Source organism: Ananas comosus, linkage group 8 (genome assembly GCF_001540865.1).
Source record: "Ananas comosus cultivar F153 linkage group 8, ASM154086v1, whole genome shotgun sequence".
In the NCBI taxonomy this organism is placed as follows: domain Eukaryota; kingdom Viridiplantae; phylum Streptophyta; class Magnoliopsida; order Poales; family Bromeliaceae; genus Ananas; species Ananas comosus.
Window position 1 is genome coordinate 12,250,241 of NC_033628.1, and position 23,629 is coordinate 12,273,869.

The 23,629-nt window shown below is 39.6% G+C and overlaps 6 protein-coding genes across 6 annotated transcripts; 5 read left to right on the forward strand and 1 right to left on the reverse strand.

Moving 5' to 3' along the window:
- LOC109714551 (8-amino-7-oxononanoate synthase-like) lies at window positions 436–4,793 on the forward strand. The gene is made up of 11 exons (XM_020239227.1): window positions 436–1,207; window positions 1,648–1,760; window positions 1,840–1,947; window positions 2,454–2,692; window positions 2,776–2,817; window positions 2,982–3,069; window positions 3,145–3,278; window positions 3,567–3,655; window positions 3,985–4,135; window positions 4,229–4,297; window positions 4,382–4,793. Exons 1-11 carry the CDS (start codon window positions 910–912, stop codon window positions 4,503–4,505), a joined length of 1,455 nt encoding a protein of 484 aa, XP_020094816.1. The 5' UTR covers window positions 436–909; the 3' UTR covers window positions 4,506–4,793.
- On the reverse strand, window positions 5,021–6,580 carry LOC109714668. The gene is made up of 2 exons (XM_020239363.1): window positions 5,931–6,580; window positions 5,021–5,210 (listed from the first exon to the last, which is right to left on the reverse strand). The coding sequence occupies exons 1-2, from the start codon at window positions 6,578–6,580 to the stop codon at window positions 5,021–5,023; spliced, it is 840 nt and encodes a 279-aa protein (XP_020094952.1).
- Window positions 7,051–8,037, forward strand: LOC109714669. Its single transcript, XM_020239364.1, has 2 exons — window positions 7,051–7,679; window positions 7,848–8,037. Exons 1-2 carry the CDS (start codon window positions 7,051–7,053, stop codon window positions 8,035–8,037), a joined length of 819 nt encoding a protein of 272 aa, XP_020094953.1.
- On the forward strand, window positions 9,779–12,380 carry LOC109714362 (quinone oxidoreductase-like). Its single transcript, XM_020238956.1, is given in 6 exon segments — window positions 9,779–9,833; window positions 9,954–10,095; window positions 10,996–11,222; window positions 11,547–11,595; window positions 11,598–11,797; window positions 11,948–12,380. Coding segments are annotated over 6 exon segments (972 nt in total). The 5' UTR covers window positions 9,779–9,791; the 3' UTR covers window positions 12,260–12,380.
- Window positions 12,583–15,988, forward strand: LOC109714465 (quinone oxidoreductase-like). The gene is made up of 5 exons (XM_020239103.1): window positions 12,583–12,807; window positions 12,916–13,054; window positions 14,067–14,293; window positions 14,814–15,071; window positions 15,433–15,988. The coding sequence occupies exons 1-5, from the start codon at window positions 12,598–12,600 to the stop codon at window positions 15,742–15,744; spliced, it is 1,146 nt and encodes a 381-aa protein (XP_020094692.1). The 5' UTR covers window positions 12,583–12,597; the 3' UTR covers window positions 15,745–15,988.
- On the forward strand, window positions 19,959–23,552 carry LOC109713738 (hexose carrier protein HEX6-like). The gene is made up of 2 exons (XM_020237917.1): window positions 19,959–20,425; window positions 22,236–23,552. The coding sequence occupies exons 1-2, from the start codon at window positions 20,117–20,119 to the stop codon at window positions 23,346–23,348; spliced, it is 1,422 nt and encodes a 473-aa protein (XP_020093506.1). The 5' UTR covers window positions 19,959–20,116; the 3' UTR covers window positions 23,349–23,552.

Sequence of the window (23,629 nt, forward strand, 5' to 3'; positions counted from 1 at the left end):
TTGTTGATGATAATTACACCCTAAATATTAATTACTAAACTCCTAACATTATTATTAAGTACTAAGCACCATCATTAATTCATTATACTATAAGTTCTAAATCCTAGTCCCCTTGCATATCTCTTGAATTGTATTATTATACATGTGGTCTGAAATGTCATATAAATTTTTCATGACAATACATTAACAGTACATAAGGTAATATTAGAGTCCCTCTCGTAATTTGACACGAAGCTAGGGTTAAAAGGACAACTCCCCCTCTGGGACAAAAATTTTATGAGCATTGTGCCCAAATAATTTGTTTGGGCACGGTGCCCGGATGGGCGCCGCGTGTGCAGCAGCGCTCATCCGCATCCTCAAAAAAAAAAAAATAATAAAAATGGTGGGCTCGGTTTTTAGGAAGAGAGAGAAAGAGAGGGGGAAGGGGGGGTGCGGATGGGCGCAAACAAATTGTTTGGGCACGGTGCCCATAAAATTTTTGTCCCCCCCTCTGAGCCCAAATCGAAGACCAACACAGCATTTAATTAGATCCAACCACCGACAACGTTGATGGCCCTATCAACCGTTCAATTTTTCCTCCTACCCCATGATTTCCCAATCTCAACCGTTGCCTTAACCCCACAAAAGGAGCCAATTTAGCTTGAAAAAAAAATTTAAAAAATCGCCCGCTTAAACAATCCTACAATAATTTATGTATAGCGATAGCGATAATTTGTCATAAATTATCTATATATATATATAGTAAATCATATGAATTGTCTAATTTAATTTTTTTAATTTTATCAATAAAATGTTGTAGAACGTGTAAAGTAAATATAGTTAGTTTATATGGATAGATGTAAATGTATGATTGTTCCTTTTGGCAAGTTGTCCGGTGTAGTACTGTGGTAGTTGCGAATTTAGCTACAAATGCCACTTACTCTCTGTGTCGGAGCCTTCTTGTATGATCCGTTTGCTTGTCACTGTTTTATTGCCCGCCACTTGTTTGTGGAAATGGCGCAGTGGGATCGCTGGGTCGAAGCCGCTTACTCGAAGTTGGCTTCGACGCGGCTGTATCGAAGCGACCTCCGACCCTTCTCGTTACACGCATTAACGCCGGCTGAGGTTGACACGTTCGATGGCCCGGGCCCGTGGGACCGTATGGCGGTCGAGGTCAGAATCGACGAAGCCACCTTACGGCAATGGCTCGCCGAACTCCCGAGCAGCGGTTAGCCCTTCCCGTGAAACACAAACACTCCAAAACTGTTGCCGTGATCGTGTCGTATAGGACACCTTCGCATCCCTTACGTGTTGAGTTTGTACTCAACATAGTACTCAGCCCTTTCTTTGCACGCTACTTGGCATACTTCTTTTATGCTTCGCCAACACTTAACATGATGGTCGGTGCTCCGTAGAGTATGGGGGTTCAAGTACTCTTTTACGGTTCTACCGTATCATGCTCACTTATCATCTTTTCCTTGATACATTTTTAGTATGGAATCTAGCCGTTACTAATATGAGACAAATACGAACGAGTCGGATACTTCGTTGGATGAGAAAATATAGAAAACTTACTATGCAATTACCCTATTTGTGCCCTAATATTTTCAGATATTACAGTATGCGAGTTGTGCAGAACACTGGTTTTTCTTCGACTACTTTGACTAGATAATGAGGCGATTGGCGAGGAAGAGAAAATCAGCGGAAATATGCTTCTTTTCTCGGGGAATGATTACTTGGGTTTGACCTCTCACCTGGCTGTCCGTAAGGCTGCTGCGAAGGTAAAAATTTTTCATTGAGTATTCGCTTATAATTGTTTCATCTCTCCTGTTTTCTGAACCATTTTGCGTCTATTTTTAGGCCGCTCGAAATTACGGTATGGGTCCGAGAGGCTCTCCTCTGGTTTGTGGCCAAACAGATTATCACACTCTGCTTGAAGCTTCATTGGCCAATTTGAGTAAAAAAGAGGTAGCTTTTCACCATTGGTTATATGTAACTTTGCTCTGTGATATTCTGAAATTAGTGAAAGGACTCGGAATGTGAGGTGTGACCATTTACAGTATGTACAGTAGTTAAGAGATACCTGAAGTATATCTCTCTTTCCGAGAACATTAAACAATTTTCCAGTACCCAAGCTTCTGTTGAAGATTACATGTACCTTTATCTTTAGAAAATTTCAATTTTATATGATATTTCAGCAACCTTGAGGAGAGAAGAGAATGCATGATTTTACTCATCTGTGGTTCTCTATATATGACCATAATTTCTTAATTGTAACCAAAGGAGGCCGCTTTTAAGTGTAGGTAATAATAAGAGAAGCATAAATGATGTTGATGGCAAGGTAGCTGTTCTATCGAACAGTTGCTTGCATTTAATTTATTTGGTTTCTGTGGAAAGAATTTTCATTTATGTTGCTTTTCTTTGTTTTGTTATTTTTCCATCCAAGTCATAGTAACTGAATGTTGATTATTCAGGAATGTGTTCTTTGCCCTACTGGTTTTTCTGCCAACATGTCCTTCATCTCTGCATTAGGAAGTATTAGCTCCCTTTTGGCTCTTAGAAGGATGCCGTCTGATAACGACAAAATAGCAATATTCTCAGACGCTCTCAACCATGCATCAATAATTGATGGGATCCGCGTCGCTGAGCGTCAACAAGAAGTGCAACTTTTTATTTATAGGCACCGTGACATGAGCCATCTCGATTCCATTCTGTATGTGTTTTACTAGTTAGCCCGTAATCTTCATTAATAATCAATGTCGTTCTTCATGATTGCATAGCTATGTTATACCGCAGATCACATTGTCCGATGGAAAAGAAGGTTGTCATCACCGACAGGTAAGTTTGTGCCAGCTACAGATAATCAGGGTGAAGATAGGGCTTATCCAGAGATATAATACAGTGGTTTAAAATTATCTCTGCTGCATGGGGGCCTGTAAAATCCTTAATCCTCCAGTTTCTCGAAGCGCGTAACTTATGCTTACTACGAATTTGTTGTGCAGCCTATTCAGCATGGATGGAGTCTTTGCTCCAATGCCCGAACTTGTTGCCCTTCGTAAGAAGCATGGGTTTCTTTTGGTAATTGATGCTGTAAGTCTAGCCTCTACTATTATTTTCTTTTTTTTTGTAGAAGTGATTGCGTATATCTGAAAGATGCTTCTTCAGGCTCACGGAACACTAGTTTGTGGTGAGAACGGCGGTGGTGTTGCGGAACTCTTTGAATGTCAAAATGAAGTCGACATATGCATAGGTAGTTTGAGCAAAGCTGTTGGTTGCCTCGGTGGATTCATCGCGTGCAGGTACAAGTTTTTTTTTNTTTTTTTTTTTTTTTTTGGGGGGGGGGGGGGTGTCCTTCAAGAAGTAATCAAGTACAAGAACTCTATATTGCTGAAACATCAAAGTATTTGTTCCAAAGGATTGTAAAAATATTGCGCAGATACCATACATCCTTTGTAAAATTGGCATCATAAATAAAATCTGTTTTCTGTTGATTTGTGCTTCAATAAGCACGTTTCTTTTTATATATAAATATTTCCAATCTAGATTGTTCCTAATGTGCTACTTTTCATGTTGAACTTGCCGAACAGCAAGATATGGAAGCAGCTAATACTACCGAGGGGGCGCATGTACGTATATTCAACGGTTATCCCAGTACCCCTTGCTGCTGCTGCATATGGTATTTGCTGCATGCTTAACACATTCTCATTTATGCACGAATTCGTTTGCGAAAATTTTCTGTCGTCGTCTCCTTCTATGCAGATACCCTCCTGTTAAGATCCAACCAAAAGATGTTTCACTTGCTAGAATAATTACTAATCTCTTTATCTTTACCTGCTGGTAAGTTTTTAGCTGAGGATCTGTAACTCGGTGACCTCTCAAGAACTGTTGGGCTCTCCTGCTGTGTATTGATAAACAATAACTAGTGCCATATAGGAGGACTAAATGAATGCATCTCTTTGCAATCATATAATTGTATGTATGAAGACACACTGTGTTAAATTGCAGCTTCTCTCATTGTGGCAAGAAAGGAAAAATGGCGCAGGTCGGCACTTTGGAGCCAAGTGCGAGAATTCAACTCTTTAACCCAACATAATGCAAGTAGTCCTATAATTTCTCTGGTACTAGGGAGTGAAGCAGCAGCAATAAGGGCTGCGAGGTTTTTCTTCTATCCTTAACCTTCATTTCCTTCTCCGTAAAGCTTATCATCTAAGCTTCATGCGAGTGAGATCTCGTTGTCGTCATAAATCAGGCATATGCTGAGATCTGGTTTTCATGTGATTGCAATCAGACCACCTCAAGTTCCTCCAAACTCATGCAGGTAACTCGAATTCTCCATCCGATGTTTTTCTCTTAATGAAGTTGAATGTTCGAAACTTCTACCGTAATTTATGATCTGCTGCAGGTTACGGGTTAGCCTCAGCGCTTCTCATTCGTCAGCGGATATTGAAAGGCTTGTTGCTGCATTATCCTCCTGTATTAAATTCCCGCTTTTCGGCAACAATGACCGTGCAGTTTCGAAGCTCTAACTTATGAAAGTACTTTCGTCGCCTCCGAGGAAGCCGTTGAATGCACAACTCTTTTCAAATACCTTCATGGGTTATTATAATATCCGGAGTTGTACAATAAGGCTGTTATTTGAGCCAATTCGGAGTTGTCCAATAAGGCTGTTATTTGAGCCAATTTGTGTCTCAATTATGTTTATTGGATTCAGAGTAGTCATTTGATTTGTTTTAGACATTTGGAGATTGATTTTATTTCAATTGAAATGTGAGATTTGGGTTCACCTTCCATATCAGTAACCCAAAATTATACTACGTACGTAGTAGAATTCGGCTCGGATGTAAGGTGCACTAACAAATTAATGAACCATTATTACAACTACGAGATGAGCTAATCAGAAGTTCTGATAAGCTCTTCAAATCTTTATGTTCTCAATACTCTCGGAGATACAGTTTGTTTCAATGATTCTATCCGTCAATTACAACAACAAATGACACAACATATGTAACAAACATGTAGCGATTTTTTCTCTTTGTAAGTTTTAGCTGTAGCGAGGGACGTACATCCGGGCCCAGAGGTGCTTTCCTTTGATCACGAACTTGGCGGTCCGCTGGCCGTTGAGCACCACCGCGACCATCGAAGCGCTCGTAAACACCAACCGCCCGTACATCGGCGGCTGCCCCGGCGGTGCCCTCTCTATCATCACCACCTCCACGCATGGCCCATATCTCCTACCATATGTATAGTCCATATATACATGGAATACAATAAGATTTGAGAATTTATTACATGCACTTGAATTGGCATATTATGAGCCATGCACCTAGTGATCTACCATTTAAAACAAATTATAGATTTTTTAAAAAAATTCAAACAAATCAACTTCATAAATTTGTAAAAAATCGGTGCCTGTACCACACCCATCTCATAATTATCTTATCTCATGCTTTAATCTCCGTAAATTAATGAGTTGCATATTTTCCGTAATGACTTTTACAGTTGAAATAAATTGGATAGTTGGACCAAAAGTCAAAAAAACTCTCTTTTTTACTGTGTTTTAAGTCGAGTATATATATCGACATGCATACTCGTAAATGATTAGCATGGGTAGCGCAGCGTTCAAATCGTTACATCATTTACTTGGCATGAAAATTAAATGGGGAATAATTTAATTATATATCTCCTTAAAACCACGAGATCCGACGTTTATTTCACTTTAAAATCTGAACAGAGTACGACACGTAGAGTGTACGGTCTACTATCAAGTTCTTAGTCAAATATGCTCGACACTATCAGTCATTTACGTGCCCATAAATGCGCATGCACGTTCATTTTCTTTTAAACCACGCATAAAAATGTAAGTATGTTGTTGTGAATTATATGTCGCATGATCAGATGCAGAAAATAATTTCCCCGGGAGTTATTTGTGTGCAAAAAATTCTACTACTCACGAATTAAAGAACTCGGCTATATCCTCTCTACTGATAGGATATCCCCTGGAGAAGGTGATGAACATGGACCTCTGATCCTCCGGCGAGTGGTTCAACCCCGGAGCCCACGGCCTCGCCATCGGGTTCAACACCGACAACCGCGACCCGATTGGGGTCGAGCTCGTCCCCTCCCCGAACCCGCTCGACATCGCGTGCACGTTATCCGGACGCTCTGCATCCCTCGCCACCCTCTCCATCAGCTCGTCATCGAAGATTACCTCGCACACATTGTCGAAGAAGTAGCGCACCCCCGCGGCCGCCTCGCTCTTGTGGTATTCGAAGAACCGCAAGTCCACGGGCTCCGATATGAGGGAGTTGGTGGACGGTAGCTGGTCGTCGACTTGTGCGGGGTCGATCGGGCGGCCGGAGAGGCGGCTGAGGCACGCCCAGGCCTCGGCGAGGAAGCGGCGGACGACGTCGTCGTCGCGGTAGGCCGACACGTGCCGGATGAACTCGTGGTGGCCGATGGACTCGAACCAGAGCCACAGCGCCATGACCCATTTGATCCGGTCCTGGTCCTGCCCCAGCTGCACCACCAGGCGGTGGAAAAAGTCTCTCTCCTGCTTGTGGAAGAGCTTAAGATCGAGGGGGCTTAGGTTGGGTCTAACCATGGCCGTGTACATGTGCGCGTAGTTAGAGAAAGAGAGAGAGAGAGAGAGAGAGAGAGAGAGAGAGGGAGAGAGAGAGAGAGTTATAGTGTTTATTTATTTATTTATGTACTAGATTTGTACTCAGCAAATGCAGTGGGCTTCGAACGTTAATACTTGCCATTTTGGGGAAGTGAATCCAAGAGGATGGATGCTTGGTCCCAAACAAGTTGGCGCCCGCGCACACGTGTCGCCATCCGATTGGTGTTGCATGGCCACCTCCCATGCAACCCCCCGGGAAAAGGCGCGGAGCACGAACTTCAAAGCGCTGGCCCCAAGCGTCGCATCCGGGGAGAGAGAGAGAGAGAGAGAGAGAGAGAGAGAGAGAGAGAGAGGACACGTACCAAAGCGTCCCGCGACGCACTACAAATACAACGCCGACCCAAACCCCATTTGCGCCATTAAAACAAGTTACGTACGGTACCTTTACAACAATGGCTCCTCTCGTGAGAGATATATTGGCCTTTCACAAAATCGACCGCGCTTTGTATGACAAGTTCGTCGCCCACGGAACAAACCCGCAACTCGCGCGTAACGTGGTTACGCTGATCATGTGGCTCGATTTGATCGGCATCAACATCGTCGGCTTCACGAGAGAGCTCCAAAACCACGCCGAGATCGTCCGATTCGTGTCCGAGTCCGAGGTGGTCCTCAATTGCCTGCGCCAGGACTCGCCGCCGCTTTCCCCCAAAGGCGGCGCCTACGCGGAAATACCGACCATCTCTTCGCTCGCGAGAGAGTCCTTCGACCTCCGCTTCTTCCTCTTCCACCAGGACATGGTGGTGCGGGGGCTCGCGCAATTGCTCGACGGCGTCGGCACTGTGATCTTCGACGACGGCTTGAACGCGCTGTTCTGGGCCCACGAGGCCGCTGTGAGGGCCGCGGAGGAGGAGGCCAGGTGGAAAGGGTCACGACCGGTGCTCCCCCCTCTCCCGCCCGAGTTGGCGAAGCCCTACTACTCTCGCGGGCTCGCACCGATGCCCGACGATTGCCGGTCGATGTTCATAACCTTCTCGAAGGGGAATCCCCTGCGAAGGGACGAAATCGTAGAGTATTTCACTGAGTAAGCTTTATATATATAAGTCATACTAAATTTTTTTTTTCACTTGTACTCGATCGGTGCACCGCATCTTACCAACCATTCATCTCATCTCATTTGCAACTTTACATACGTATATGTTTATATATAAACCACTTGGTATATATGCATGGTAACAATTAAAATGGGCAGGAGATGGGGGGACTGCATAGAGCGGGTGATGATGGAGAGGACGCCGCCCGGAGTGACGCCGATGTACGGGAGGATCGTGTTCACGGGTGAGTCGTTCATCGGGCTCGTGCTCAACGGAGAGCGGCTCGTAAAGTTCATGATCAACGGAAGGCAATTGTGGGCTCGTAAGTACGTGCCGCGAATCAACTGATCGTCGTCGTCGTCGCCGCCATGCACATGCACGCATGCATGAATATAATTGCATGGAAGTTGCAGCGAAGATGTTGATTAAACCGTGCCTTTAGTTTCAAAGTTTATATCAATTTTATTCTTAATTTGCGACTGTAGTAATTAGGTTGTGTTCTAGTTCTACTCTTCGTTTTTGGTTTAGTGTTGTGGTTGTTGACTCTAGTAGAGTGTGGTTACTAGTTATGTCTCGTTATATATGTACTTGAAAAGTGCCTTCTCGTATTAATGAACAAATTAATCTCGTATTAATGAACAAATTAAAATCAAATTCTCCTGCTAAATTGGTCGCATTTTTCATTTAGTTATACTGTTACACACGTTCGATCACTACTTGTCATGTCTCGTTATGTACTTGAAAAGTGCCTTCTCGTACAAATGAACAAACTAAAATCAAATTGATCTCCGACTAAATATTGGTCACAATTTTTATTTAGTTATACTGTTACACATATTCGATCACTACGTCTGATCACTACGTACTTAGTATTTTTAGAATAGTTTAATCAAATTTATAATTTTATTAAATTTTGGGCCTCTAGTTAATTGTCGCCACTATGTGCTATCAATTGAATCAGATTTATTATGCACGAATCAAATTTATTGAATTTTTGATAGATATAGTTAATTATAAGAGGTGACCAATTTCAATGAATCGGGATAATTCGAATTTCAATAACTGAATCCCTTTCACTAGCTATGATTCACACAATTTAGAATTCTTGAATCCAATCAAATTCAATAAACAAATAATGATCATGTTCTTCTAAATCTTATAAGCTTGAGAAGTAAATAATTGGTTTGGTCACATAAAATACTAATCTAATCTAAAAAAGTTAATTAATGAAATTTATATTATTATAAAACAAACAAAAAGGAAAGAGCTCATGCGACGTAAGTGTGGACGAATACATAATGATAACAAGTCAAAAGAGAAAGGTTGGACCATTAGTGGATCTTCCACAAAGAGAAACGCTACGTACCAGTGCATCTATGGATCTTCATGCGAATTTTATATAAAAATAGAAACTTGGGATGAATTAAATGTAAAGTTTAAACCTTATTTGTAGATGTACATGTAGTATTACTTTTCACAAAATTTTGCCAAAAAGAATATAAAATTTCATCTAGTCAATAAACTACGCTACCTGTACATATATTTTTAGACTAAGCATAAATCTAGCACCCACTTTTACTAGTATTATCAATATCAATTTTCGTTTATACTAAAAATCAATGGAATGTATATTTAGCATTTTTTATTTAAATAATACGACACGTCTCTATTTCTTTAAAAAAAGAAATGGTCTCCATCAAACTAAGCTCATTGATGAGAGAGTTCTACATAGAAATATGGTAAAAACGTTGGTGACGTGTTATAGTCAAAGGAAAAGAAAAAAAAAAAAAAAGTAAAAAAAGGTTTTTTTTTTCGTTCTGTTTAGGATTCTCTTCATTCAAGTGTACCAAACGCCCAATTGTTATTGCACTTGGTGCACCACATCAGCATGTGCACCACTCGTTAAAGCAATTGGTAATTGTATTGAATACGCGACTCAAATTCCACGATCGGATTTGGCGAACGCGGTGCACGGATTGAAGTGGAGCAACAGGTGTAACCAATAATTCACGGTCAAAGGTCCCTTTCCCATCCAACGCTATATATATATATATTAGTGTGTGGCCAAATTGTTCAGAGCTTAATTATCAGAGGCATCTAAGATGGTGAAGGCGATTAGAGTCTATGAGTTTGGTGGCCCCGAGGTAAAGCAAATTAAGTAATTATTCCTCTCTTGTTCTACTATTTTTGTTCTTAGTACAAGCGATTAATTATGTTTCCATTTTTATGTTTGTTTTTTCCTTTTTTTGTTTGATGATTTAAAGGTGTTGAAATGGGAGGACGTGGAGATTGGAGAGCCCAGGGAGGGAGAGATCCGAGTTAAGCACAAAGCCATTGGTGTCAACTTCTCAGATGTTTATTTCCGTACAGGAACTTACAAATCCGCACCTTTTCCCTTTACTCCTGGTAACAAATTAAGAGATTCTAATATATATTTCGGATTAAAGTTAGCATTTTTGGTTTCTTTAATGCCTTTTTGCACCAAATCAAAGTTGTACGTGTGAGCCTAATTTAGTAAGTTAGTAGCGTGGTGGTAAGTTATCAGAAGTTTATTTTGAGATAAGAAGTTCGAGCCTTTGTTTGTGTCGGTGTAATTGCAGGCTCAAGTAGTCTCGACCTTCAAAGTGAGCGTATTCAGAAGATTTTTAGATGAAATACTTCGGACATTTGGAACCTACATAAGTTGTCAAAATAGGAAAAAAGAGAAAATGAAAAATTAGTGAGCGAGCCTAATAGCAATTGAGGTTCGGTTTAGACGTTGGAATAAGTTATTCTGAACAAATTTATTTGATGTAAAATTTTCTTATAATTTTGTTTGGATGTCATAATAAGATATACAATAATAAGTAATTTGGTATAAAAATTTTATTATGTAATCGAAAGATAGGTGGATGATTTTTGGCTTTTTGAGAGAATATATCATCTACGAATAGCGTATTTCATGTACAAGTTGATTTATCTTATTCTAAAAAAATAACTTGAATGCCGAATATGTTTATTCCATTTTCGGCACTACACCACATGCGCAACAATAGATAATTTTCATGGGATGCGGTCACTAGATAATTTATTCTGAAACAGGCCTGTGTAAGCGAAAGTAGGAAGTTTGATCTTTTGCTCTTTAGAAGATCTTAATATTTATGATTTAGTAAAGTAGCACATCTCACTTACAAGATAATTTATTTTATTCTAAAAAAATACAATATTTTTCATTAAATTTTTAAAAAATATTCTGAGTAACATATTTGTGCATCCATTCCACATTAAATTTGATTAATTGTTGAATGAATGATCTGAAAATAATAGGAAGGGAAGCCGCTGGGGTGGTGGTTGCGGTGGCCCCGGGCCTAACAAGCCCAAGAGTAGGGGATGTGGTGGCTTACGCCGCTGACTTATTGGGCTCTTATGCGGAAGAGCACATTCTCCCTGCAAGTGTCGCTGTGCCCGTTCCATCCGCCATTCATTTTAGCGTCGCTGCATCTGCTTTGCTCAAGGGCATGACCGCTCATGTGCTGCTCCATCGCGTTTTCAAGGTTAGATTTTATCTTTTCCCTATTATCCTTTTTTTAAAAAAACTATCTATTTTATTAGTAGGTTTGAAATTTTAAATATGCTTTTGCCGGTCTGAGTGATCAGATAGTTATGTAACAGTTTAGAGACAAATTATACATTTTACCTGCAAAATATTTGCGTAGCAAGCTACGTCTTCAAAATTTATCAGAATAATTTTGAGAAGTGTAACACATATATATACACCGCATGTGATCGTCACTAGTCGACTCTAATCTAATCCAAATACACCGCATGTGATCGTCACTAGTCGACTCTAATCTAATCCAAGTACTAAATCAATGCAGGTCGAGCGAGGCCACACAATTCTAGTCCACGCTGCGGCAGGTGGAGTTGGCTGTGTCAGTGGGCGAATGCTTTAGGTGCTACCATTATAGGCACAGTTTCTACCGAAGAAAAAGCTGCACAAGCCACAAAAGATGGATGCGGCCATGTAATTATATACACAAAGGAGGACTTTGTTGCAAAAGTCCAGGAGATTACCTCTGGGAAAGGTGTCAATGTTGTATACGATTCTGTCGGAAAAGATACTTGCCAGGTGAAATTCATACAACTAATGAATTTTTTTGCTTGTAATTTTTGTTAAATGTTACAGTTTCTTTTTTGGCTAAATCTAATTAAACTAAGATGTAAATACATTTTGATTCATACTATCTCACTCACACTAGGAAGTTCTCTCTTTCTGCAGGGATCTTTAGCCTGCTCGGCGCCCCGAGGGCACTTGGTCTGGTTCGGGCTAGCGTCGGGCGAACCGGATCCGGTTCAATTTCGCGATCTTGCTCCGAAATCTTTATTTATTACTGCTGCGAGCGTCTTCAATTACACTTCGACTCGAGAGGAGCTGCTCGAGTCAGCTGGTGAGGTCTTCTCTAATGTCGCATCCGGGGTTTTGCGAATTCGGGTCAACCATACCTACCCTCTCTCTGAAGCTGCTCGAGCTCATGCGGATCTCGAGGCACGAAAAACTTCGGGTTCCATTGTACTAATACCTGATAATTAGAGTTGAATATTGCATTGTGAACCTTAATAGTTGTTAGAGGGTGTATTTGCTTATGTAATAAGCTTACGTTTGTCATTTTTCATATAGTAAGAAGTTCAATAGCTTTATTCTTCAAATTTTATGGAGCATAATTTTTTCGTATCTAATTAATCGTCATGTGACTGAGAAGACGATTAAATTGATATTATTTGACCTAAATGATACTATTTAGAACAGTTTAAATACAAAAAAAAATCTTATTACGTAATAAAAATTTAAAAAATCCAAAATCATTTGTTTTTTTCCTCCACTAGAAACGTCTACGTGTGGTTCATCGAACATAATAATAACAAAGAGAGATGAGCACGGCGAGGGTCCTTTTCAACCAAAGCGTTAACCCTTTCCTCTCCATCAATGCGCGGCGACTACTCACTCCCAAACCCGAACTAAAACCCTACACATCACTCCGATCGATCCGAGCTTCTTCATCGTCGTCGTCGTCGTCGTCGTCGTCGTCGTCCTCCGCCATGGTGAAGGTGATCCGCGTCCACGAGCTCGGAGGACCCGAGGTGAGCGCACTCCTCATCCGCCTCCGCCGCTTACTCCGTTTTCCGCAAATCAGATATCCTTACTTTTGTTCTTCTTCTTTTTTTTTTTTTGGATTTAATGGTGAGAAGGTGTTGAAGTGGGAGGAGGTGGAGATTGGGGAGCCCAAGGAGGGAGAGATCCGAGTGAAGAACAAAGCGATCGGCGTTAATTTTATCGATGTTTATTTCCGTAAAGGGGTTTATAATGCGCCTTTGCCCTTTACTCCAGGTAAGTTTTTTTTTTTTTAATAAATTCGCTGCTCTGGGATTAGTTTTTGTTTTTTTTTTGGTAATTTACTGTTGTTTTGATTTTGTATATGCTTGGAATTTCTTGGAATTGCAAGCATGTTTTCAAACAAAATCAAGGAAGATTGGTGAAGATTTTTGTATGGTAGAAATAAAATTAGAGTAGAATTGAGAGATCAGAGTTAGGAGGATTCACGATTTCGCGCAAACTATGGTAAGTAGTCGAATTTGTTGATGGTAATAAAGTTTGATTATAGGATGAGGAGAAGAGGTGAGTAGTATTTGTTGGCTCGTTTACATATGTGTAGATTCCTCAGAGATCAAGAGCATCATCAAATTGGAGAAATGCTTGAATAAAGAGGAGTTGGACTGGAAAGAAAGATGAGGTGTTTGTAGATGAGAGATGAGATCCACTCTTATAACCACTTTACAGTGATTTGTTGTGTTGTAATATTCATGATCTATTGCAAATAATTGTTACATACAGAAGGCTGGGTAACGGTATGGATTTTAATAACAATAAAATTGCTTCCACTTTAGACCACTTCTGAATTTTTAATCCTGTTCCTTAAGATTGTGCACTTCGGTATCCAAATGAGTAGTTCACCATATTCATATGACACGTCGCAGCTGCTATTTAAGCACCTCTTTGTTATGAAAGCACTTCAATGTGGGATTCTATGGTACTTATTCTGCATGCAAATAGATGATGGACTTCATCGAATTTTGATTGCTTTGTCTAGGTCTTAGAAAATATTAAAAAATATTTCTAAATAACTAACCAGAGAAAACTTTTAAGTTCTTTTTTTCCTCAAATTAGTACTTCTTCTGACTTCTGAGGGGATTCTGCAGTTTTCGCTCTTCATTAAAATATTCTGCAACTCAAATTCAGTATAGTACTTCATATGTAATTTGTTCGTTGAAAAAGATCTATTTTATGTAATTACTATCTCATTTTTTTTAGTTTTTTCTAAATTCGAATGATGAATATCCAGGGATGGAAGCAGTGGGAGTTGTGACTGCAGTGGGCCCTGGATTGACGGGCCGCAAAGTAGGGAATGTCGTAGCATATGCCGGTAATCCGATGGGTTCTTATGCTGAGGAGCAGATCCTTCCGGCAAGTGTTGCAGTTCCTGTCCCATCTTCCATTGACTTCAGTGTTGCAGCAGCTGTTATGCTTAAGGGCATGACTGCTCAAGTTTTACTGCGCCGTGTCTTCAAGGTCGGTTTTCTCCACTCCTGAGTTCTTAGACCTCCTTTAATCTATTAATACTTTTTTATCTCTTATCCTTTAAGGTTCTTCTTATGTAATAAATAGTTCTGAACGGGTACAGAACTGTCAGTAGTGTTGCATCTGTCTTTTGGGGCTCTACAATGCAGAAATACACATAATTTACATCTCAAGACCAGATTAATTGTTCTTATTCTTATTAGAGACTCAATAACTTCTGTTCTCACTGAAGTCTTTTCATTAGGCACTCTTCACCTATACTCCTCAGAGGGATATACACCAGCATTTCAAATTTTCTTATATGCCTGAAGTTTAAAGAACTTTTAGTGAGTGGTAATTTATGCAATAGGAGTTCATAGCCTTGTCATATGTAGCATGCTACTTGTTAAAGGTTCAAAGTGAATTTTGGAGATGAATCTCTGTCAATCTTATTCTTGCTTTAATCAATGATAACCTTCTGGATAATTCTAAAAGTTATAACTGGCTGAGTCTATTTCTAATGCTAATGCAGGTTGAGCGAGGCCACACAGTTCTCATCCTAGCTGCTGCTGGTGGCGTTGGTTCGTTACTATGCCAGTGGGCGAATGCCCTCGGGGCCACCGTCATTGGCACTGTTTCAAATGAAGAGAAAGCTGCTCAAGCTGCTCAAGATGGATGCCACCATGTGATAATATATACAAAGGAAGACTTTGAGGCCAAAGTCCATGAGATCACATCTGGGAAAGGAGTCAATGTTGTCTATGATTCTGTTGGAAAAGACACATTCCAGGTATAATATATAATCAATTTTTTCACATTCATGTCTTCTCGATCTTTGTTAAAACAGCCGTTGTTCAAATTCTATGCATAAAAGAATAGCCAAAGGTGCCACATTTTTTAAACATTAAGCAGACCTTTTCTTTCCCCCCTGTTTGGTCACTTATAGATTTGTTTCAAATTTTATAATAAGTTCAATTACTATTAATTGAATTCCCTTATAAAGTGGAAGAGGGCATGCCCTGCTCAAACTTTCTTTTGGTAAGAAGAAGTTTCTCCATAAATGATATGTAGAATACAAGTTAAAAGGGGAAATCTATTCTGTAATGAGATAAAATCACGAGTAACTCTTACAAGTAAGTTCTGTTATGTAGAAATCCTTAGCATGCTTGGCGTCGCGAGGGTATATGGTCAATTTTGGGCAGTCATCGGGCAGGCCAGATCCCATCCCTTTGAGTGATCTTGCTGCAAAATCTTTGTTCCTTACTAGGCCGAGTCTAATGCATTACACCTCTACTCGCGATGAGTTACTTGAATCTGCAGGCGAGGTCTTTGCAAATGTCGCATCTGGGGTGCTGCGTATTCGCGTGAACCATACATATCCGCTATCTGAAGCAGCACGTGCTCACGCAGATCTCGAGGCGCGGAAAACTTCAGGTTCCATAGTACTATTTCCTGATAACTAAAAGTAATTACTTTGTATTCATGTGTGCATTCTATGGTTATATTCTGATAATAATGCCTCGTAAGCTTAAAGATTTATTCTATTGTGTGTTGGTTCCAAGTGATCATATGATGTTGGACTGGAAAGGAAAAACAAAAACTTGATGATCTGAAGTATTACAAAATACCGAAATCATAGTTGGAGAATGTAACTGCATTTGTACAATATTAATCTATCGACCACTATGTGTTGTCTTTTATCGCAAAGCATGTAAGTTCAACAATCACTTAATTCCTATACTAGTTAACTTGAAGATGCTTTCTAATGTAGTGATTAAGTTGTAGTCGTGGAGGCTTTGACTTCAAAATTTTGTTATGTTCCCAGATATAGTGAAAAATATGATGTTTGCAAATTTTGTATATTGGACAAAGAATTGTAGCTTCTGGAAGTTTTAATGACTAGTAACAAGTCAAGATCTCTGACTTTAGTGTGGTAATTTCATTATCTTGTCGACTGGTGACACTGAGCTTACACCTTACATTATTTTCCAGAAGTATATAGCAATTTCCTTTGAAGTTTCCCCCTAGTCCTTCACCGTTTATTTTCTGACAAAAAACAAAATATAAAGTCATTTTCGCGAAAGTAGAGCTGCATCTTTATCAAAGTTATAAAGTAGCACTATAATTTTTCACTAGATCTGGGAATATACTCTCATTGGGTGCGTAATATTTTTCAAATTGCTAAGAAAATCATGCAAATAAAAGAAGTCACTTTTCTAGTCTTGTCAATTTTTTGCTTTTCTTCTTGATGCTTCTCTTGTGGTAAGGATTTTTTGAGTGCCTCTCAAATGGTCTCCTCTAGATTGTTATTGACATGTTGTCCAAATAATGTGCCTTCCTTAATCAAAATTTTATTATATCATGGGTGTCAATGTATTATCATTATGTCAAAATTTTATTAAACGAAAAAGCCTGTGAGCAGAAGCTTCTATAGCAGATATATTTACAAGGAGTGGTTGGAAGTTCTTTATCGAACTTTGTACTTTTTAATGCCTACCATTCATTTAAGTTATACTTTTTTTTTTTTTAGTTTTAAAATTAAGCTCCTTTCATATAGAAATAGGCCTTATTTGGATATAAAATAACTTTGCTGTACTTATTTAGATTTTCTTTTTATTATATTATATAACACCAAATGATTGTTGGGATGATATATATAGTTTTTGTGTGCTATTAGCGGCACATAGGCTTCCGTGTTCTTAAATCATTTTTGATGATGGAGTTTCTAAATCTACGATCGGCTCCGTTAGATTTGATCTAGTGAATTTAAAATACCTAGAAAAATAAATTTTGTGATTCTACGATGTCAATTACCTAATGATTGAAAGGGTTTAAAATCAACAATTTTAGGTTAATTTCATGCAAGTCCCTACAAATATAGTGAATCGCAAATATATTTCTATAAAGTTCAATTTTCATATGTTATCTCTGCAAAAATTCTGATGTTTTGAAATATATTCCTGCGGTTAGAATCTATTAAAAAATTTTAATTAATCATAGGTTAAATAGTTAACTTTGGTTAGTTTTTGATACTATTTTGACTTTTGGAGGGACATATTTGTGATGGCAAAATTGAAACGGTTCTTTAACGGTAACAAACTAGAAGGACATATTTAAAAATATTAGAATTTTTGTAAAAACAACATATAAAAGTTGAACTTTGTAGAGATATTTATGTCATTCACTATTATTTGCAGGGACCTGTATAAAATTAATTCAATAATTTTTAATGGTTATGTGTATTGTTTGCAAGTTTAACAATATAGATGTATTTAAATCGGATGAAATTTTGATAGAAAATTTTTTATACTATCTACATCAAGAATAATATTTTTGATCGAAAATTTTAGTATTATAGCATAACTTTTTGTGCAATTTTTTTTTTCAACCGTTGCTTTTGAGTCATTTTAATTATTGGGTAAATAATATTGAAAACTTATAAAATTTATTTAGATTAGAAGTACGAAAATCTCCGTGCTCCTAACAGCACGAACACCTCACTCTCTCTCTCTCTCTCTCTCTCTACATACATATTTATATATACGGGTTTCAAACACCCTTATTGCATTTCCCATTCATGCGAATTTTGCGATCCACCTGCTGAAATTGTCGTGGCACGCGACCAACGGTCGCCGACGCACAGCATGTATGTGACGGTACACTGTACTGCAGTGCACTGTACACACACACGCAGAGAGACAAAATGAGCTGGTGAGCCCGGCTCATGGGCCTACGAAGAGGATAAGCCACGGGCTCAGTGCGCGGGGACCGGGGTCTACGGGCCCTGGCTTCTTTTGGCACCTGTCTCTCCTTTCAACCTCAGCCTCTCTTAGATCTTTTTTTTTTTTTTTAAATTATTTTTTTTGTTATTTTTAAAATTTATTTTCTTTATTTTTGGGCAAGGTGAAAAGCACTCAGGAGGCCCCCTCAATTATTTTGCAATCATCCTCTCTCTCTCTCTCTCTCTCTCTCTCTCTCTCTCTCCTTTTTATTTTTAGGACAATCCACTAGTCTCTCAAAAGTTAAAGATTTAAATATTTTGGAAAATTTTCTAAACTCATGAAATAATAGGGCGTAAAATTGATTTAATAATGGTTCTCTATAGTTGAATGGGTGGTTGGTTGAATAATATGATTTAACAGGTGAAAATGATCAAAAAAGTAAATCTAGCGGTCGAAAATTTATAAAGTACAAAAAGACCTATACTCATAAGAGTATAGTAATCAGACTCTATACATACAGTCCAAAGATACCACACCTATATTAATAATCGATAAAAATGATATTTAAAGAAAACAAAGCATCTTTTCTTCTGATATTTTTTTAGCAGTTGATCTATTTGAACGGACTGGTTTTAAATTCACTAAAATTTTAAACGCAGCTAATTTTTTTTTAAAAAAATCCACATCTGAAAAGTATAAAAAATTAACAAAATATATTAATTTTAGAAAAGTTTAAGTTGGAAAGCCTCTTTCAGAACAGTGTGGTCTGTCTATATATGAGGGGTAATCTCATTGCATCCTTTCCACTTTAAAAGTAGATAAAAAGAAAAAAAAAATTGCACAGAGAAGAGAGAGAGAGAGAGAGTGAGAGAGAGAGAGAGAGAGAGATTCCAGTGGGCGCTCACAAAGTGGGAGCTCACAAAGTGCGTCCACGTCTCCATCCTCAACGTCACTTTTTACTGCATTAAAATGAGCTGTGCTCCCAAAACCCCTCTTCTCACTCCTCTCTCCCCACAACCCCCCCCCCCTAATGTTATTATCATAATAATAGTACACACTCCAGTTTCCTCTTTATTCTCCCTCTCTCTCTCTCTCCCTCTCTCTCTCTCTCTTTTTCTCTCTCTCTCTCTCTCTCTCTCTCTCTCTCTATATATATATATATATATATGTATATTTCTCTGTAGAGCTCAACAACAACAACAAGAGCAAGAGCAGGAGCAAGAGCAAGAAGAGCAAGAGCAACAATGGCGGGGGGCAAATTCGCGGGGGAGGGCGAAACTAGAAGAAACTAACTAACTAACTAAAAAGCAATTACTCCAAAATTTACTAATTTTCTATTTGAGCTCTAAAATTATTAAAATAATAATAATAATAATAATATATCTCCGAATGATAATTTTCCGTTTCAATCCGCCACACAATTTTATTTTATTTTATTTTATTTTATTTTATTTTGTTGAAAAGAAAAATTTGGTCAATTCGGTTGCTTGGGCATGACAACTCATATTTTCAGCCGAATGATTTAGCTTGCTGTCCTTTACCTCCGTGTGTGTCCTCGGCAGTTGTTGGGTCACGACCAACCTCGCCAAAGTGAAAACTATGTATGTTGTGTTTTTATTTATACTGCTATTTTTTTTTTTTCTTTTACAAATTAGCAAAAACGTGCGTACATGCGTACGTGTATTAATAAGGAAGGTGAAAGAACTGGGAAAGTAAATACTATATATACGTACAGGGGATCGACGAGACATTTGATTAATTACCCGCAATAATTCTGAACTTTTTTTTTTATTTACATCTCTTATCTATCTCATCTATCAATTTTAGTTGCTCTTATTAATAGCATTAATATATATATACATATATATAGCAGAATTATTGTGCTTTTAGGAGTACAGCATTTCTTGTGTTTCTAATTTTCTAACAATTTATCAAAATTGATAGATAGTTAAAAAATTATGAACACAAAAACTGCTATATTCTTAATACTATAATAATCCTGCATATATATATATATATATTGGTGAGCTCGACTCGTTTAGTAATAGTAATAGATGGATATGATTTGGATGTATATATAACACATGCAATTATATAAGGTGGGGTGACGTCGATGGAGGCGTTCCTGAAGAGGTTCTTCCCGGACGTGTACGGGAAGATGAGGGGCGACACCGAGATCAGCAACTACTGCAAGTTCGACAGCCAGCTCCTCACCGTGTTCACCTCGTCGCTCTACGTCGCCGGCCTCGTCTCCACTCTCGTCGCGTCCTCCGTCTCCAGCCGCTTCGGCCGCCGCACGTCCATGCTCGTCGGCGGCGCCGTGTTCGTCGCGGGATCCGCCATCGGCGGGGCCGCTCTCAACGTCTACATGCTCATCCTCGGCCGCGTCCTCCTCGGCGTCGGCCTCGGATTCACCAACCAGGTCAAAATTCTCTATCACTTAACTGTTTTTTTTTTTTTTTTTTTTTTTTTTGTGAGAGAGAGATAGATAGCACGCTACCCGTTTTGCTTATTTCATTTAGAAAAAAATTTAGCTAGAAATGTGAATCAACTAGGATTCGAACTTGAGTCTCGGATACCAACCACCAAGTCCTTTACCACTTGCTTTAGGGACGGTCGGTCTATCACTTAACTGTTACATTCAACTGTTTACGTGGAAATAAACAGCCAAAATCTGGGCTAATTAGTAGCAAACAATTTAAGAACAACAACTTAATTGACGTATACCCGCACCAATACTTTTATTGCAGGAAAGGAATAAACCTTAGCCGTAGTTTCTTGAACTTTTTGTATGTTGCTTTTGACTCCAGATAACTCCAGATAACTCCAATTTAAGTCCCTACTGAGGAAGCGCGTTTGGTTCAGAATTGACTCCAGAAAACTCCAATCTAAGTCCTACTGTGTAAGCGTGTTTGGTTCAAAATAGAAATCCTGATGCAAATAGGAATGGAATGAATCAAAATGAAACACGGAACAATGGAATCTCCTGATTTATTTGGTTCATAATAGAAATTGAAGTCGGAATCGACTCATTAATTAATGTCTGTTTTGATTGAGCAAAAGTTCAATTCAAGTTCAAAGTTAAAATTCAATAAAAGCATAACTAAATTCCAAAATATTACACTTTTAGAAACTAAAGCTTGAATTTTTAAATCCGTATTTCAGATTCAAGCTTGAAATTATATTTTTATTCAAACTTTGGAGGGATTCGATTTCCCTCGGAATGGAACACTCAGAATATCAATTTCTCAATCCAAACATCACCCATGACAATGGCTCATCCCGATCTTCATTCCAAGCCTCAAATCCCTCAAATCAAACGTGCCCTAAAAGCCAAGGAATAAAGTTTGATCCAAAAAACCAACCACCGTACATACTTACATCGCGAAACTGGACCATCAATGCTTTATCCCGCGGATTTTGTTTCCAGTTCATAATTTCAAATAATGTGCGTAGACTATCGGGAACTGCCATTGTCTTTGTTAGCCATAACTTCAAGACGGAGAAAGCATTGACTTGACCCCGTCATGAAGTCGCCGGAAAAGATCCAAGAGAAAAGTCTCCCTGTTCACTCTATTTAGTATCACTATCAACTGACTCATTACCACATACCTGAATTTCAAAGGTGGCTACTGAGGCACTGGGAACGTTTTCCACAGGTTTCATCAGAGCCCTCCTCCATAAACTGTTCACACTTACGCCATTCCACTTGAAGTACCGTCACGCGGAGAATATGTTAGCTTTATGAATTTGGAACAACATAGATCTTGTATAGTTGTACACCAAATTCTAAATGCCTTGAAACATTCATATCTTGTTAAGGTATTCTTTATGAACAACTGTAGGAAGAAGAAAGAAAGCAAATCTAGACACTTATATCTTGATAAGGAAAAAGAAAAATGATATAATGAAATCGTACGAAGGACTAGTATGATGGGTACTTACGCAACTAATATAACACAGATAAAAGCTCAGAGAAAAGAAAGAAAATTGTTGTTAGAACAACTGCAACAGTAAATCCATGAGTAGAAATACCTTTATTTGATCTTCTGACGTCTTTTTCGGAGCAATACCAACCGGTAGTTATACCAAGCTACTCAGCAGCACCTGCACTATGGTGAAAACACTACTTTTTCAAAGAATTTGCATGGTCTAATATAATTTCCTGCGTAAAAATTACCTGCGTAGAGTTGAACTAAATGCCGAACTAACACTATTGTCGGCTCTCGCAGTCGATTCCACTATACCTGTCGGAAATGGCTCCACCGCAATACCGAGGAGCATTCAGCAACGCGTTCGAACTCTGCATCAGCCTCGGGATCCTCATCGCAAACCTGGTCAACTACGGAGTCCAAAGAATTGAGGGAGGATGGGGTTGGCGAATATCCTTATCCTTAGCCGCAGTTCCCGCTTCGTTTCTAGCATTCGGCGCCCTCTTCCTCCCCGAGACGCCCAGCAACGTACTCCAATGCAGCGCCGACCACAACCAGGCTAAGGTGCTTCTCCAAAGGCTCCGAGGCACTTCCAACGTGCAGAAAGAGCTCGACGATTTGATCTCCGCGAGCGCGGTTTCGAGAACCATCCGCCACCCGTTCCGGAACATAACCAAAAGGAAGTACAGGCCCCAGCTTGTCATGGCAATCCTAATCCCCTTTTTTAACCAGATCACCGGAATCAACGTCATCAACTTCTACGCGCCTGTCATGTTTCGGACCATCGGGCTAAAGGAGAGCACCTCGCTCATGTCGACGGTGGTGACGAGAATTTTCGCGACGACCAGCAACGTCATCGCGATAGTCGCGGTCGACAGATTGGGCCGACGGGTATTGTTCATCGTGGGAGGGATTCAGATGATAATCTCGCAGTTCACCATCGGCGTGATCTTGGCGAAGCAACTCAAAGACCACGGAGGAATGGAAAAGGACTACGCGTACTTGGTGTTGACCTTCATGTGCATCTTCGTCACCGGATTCGGGTGGTCGTGGGGGCCGTTAACGTACTTGGTCCCGACGGAGATCTCGCCGCTGGAGATCAGGTCGGCGGGGCAGAGCATCGTGGTGGCGGTGATGTTTATGGTGACGTTCGTGATAGGCCAAACATTCCTGGCCATGCTGTGCCATCTCAAGTACGGGACCTTCCTTCTATTCGGGGGGTGGGTGTGTGTGATGACGGTGTTCGTGTATTTCCTGTTGCCGGAGACGAAGAAGATACCGATGGAGCAGATGGAGCAGGTGTGGAGGCGGCATTGGTTCTGGAAGAGGGTTGTCGGGGAGGAAGGAGTGGAGGTGCGAACGGTGGAGGCCGCGAATTTGTCGAACCCGAACACGAACCCGAACCCAAACTAGTGAGAAGGGGTGGGTGGTGTTTGTGTTTGAGCTGCAAACAATGGAGCACTCCTTTTAGCTGTATCTTTCAAATTTGCTGCATCATGTAAGCTTCAGATAGTTGCTGCTACCAATGTTTGCGCATCATGAACAAGCATGTAAGATAAGTAAATCAAATTGGCAACAAAAGGCAAAATAATTCTGCGCTCAGGGAATTGAACGGAATGCGAGCAATTATACTACACAGATAGAAGTGGCGAGATTTTCATTGATATTTCACGAAAAATCAGAAAAAAAAAAAA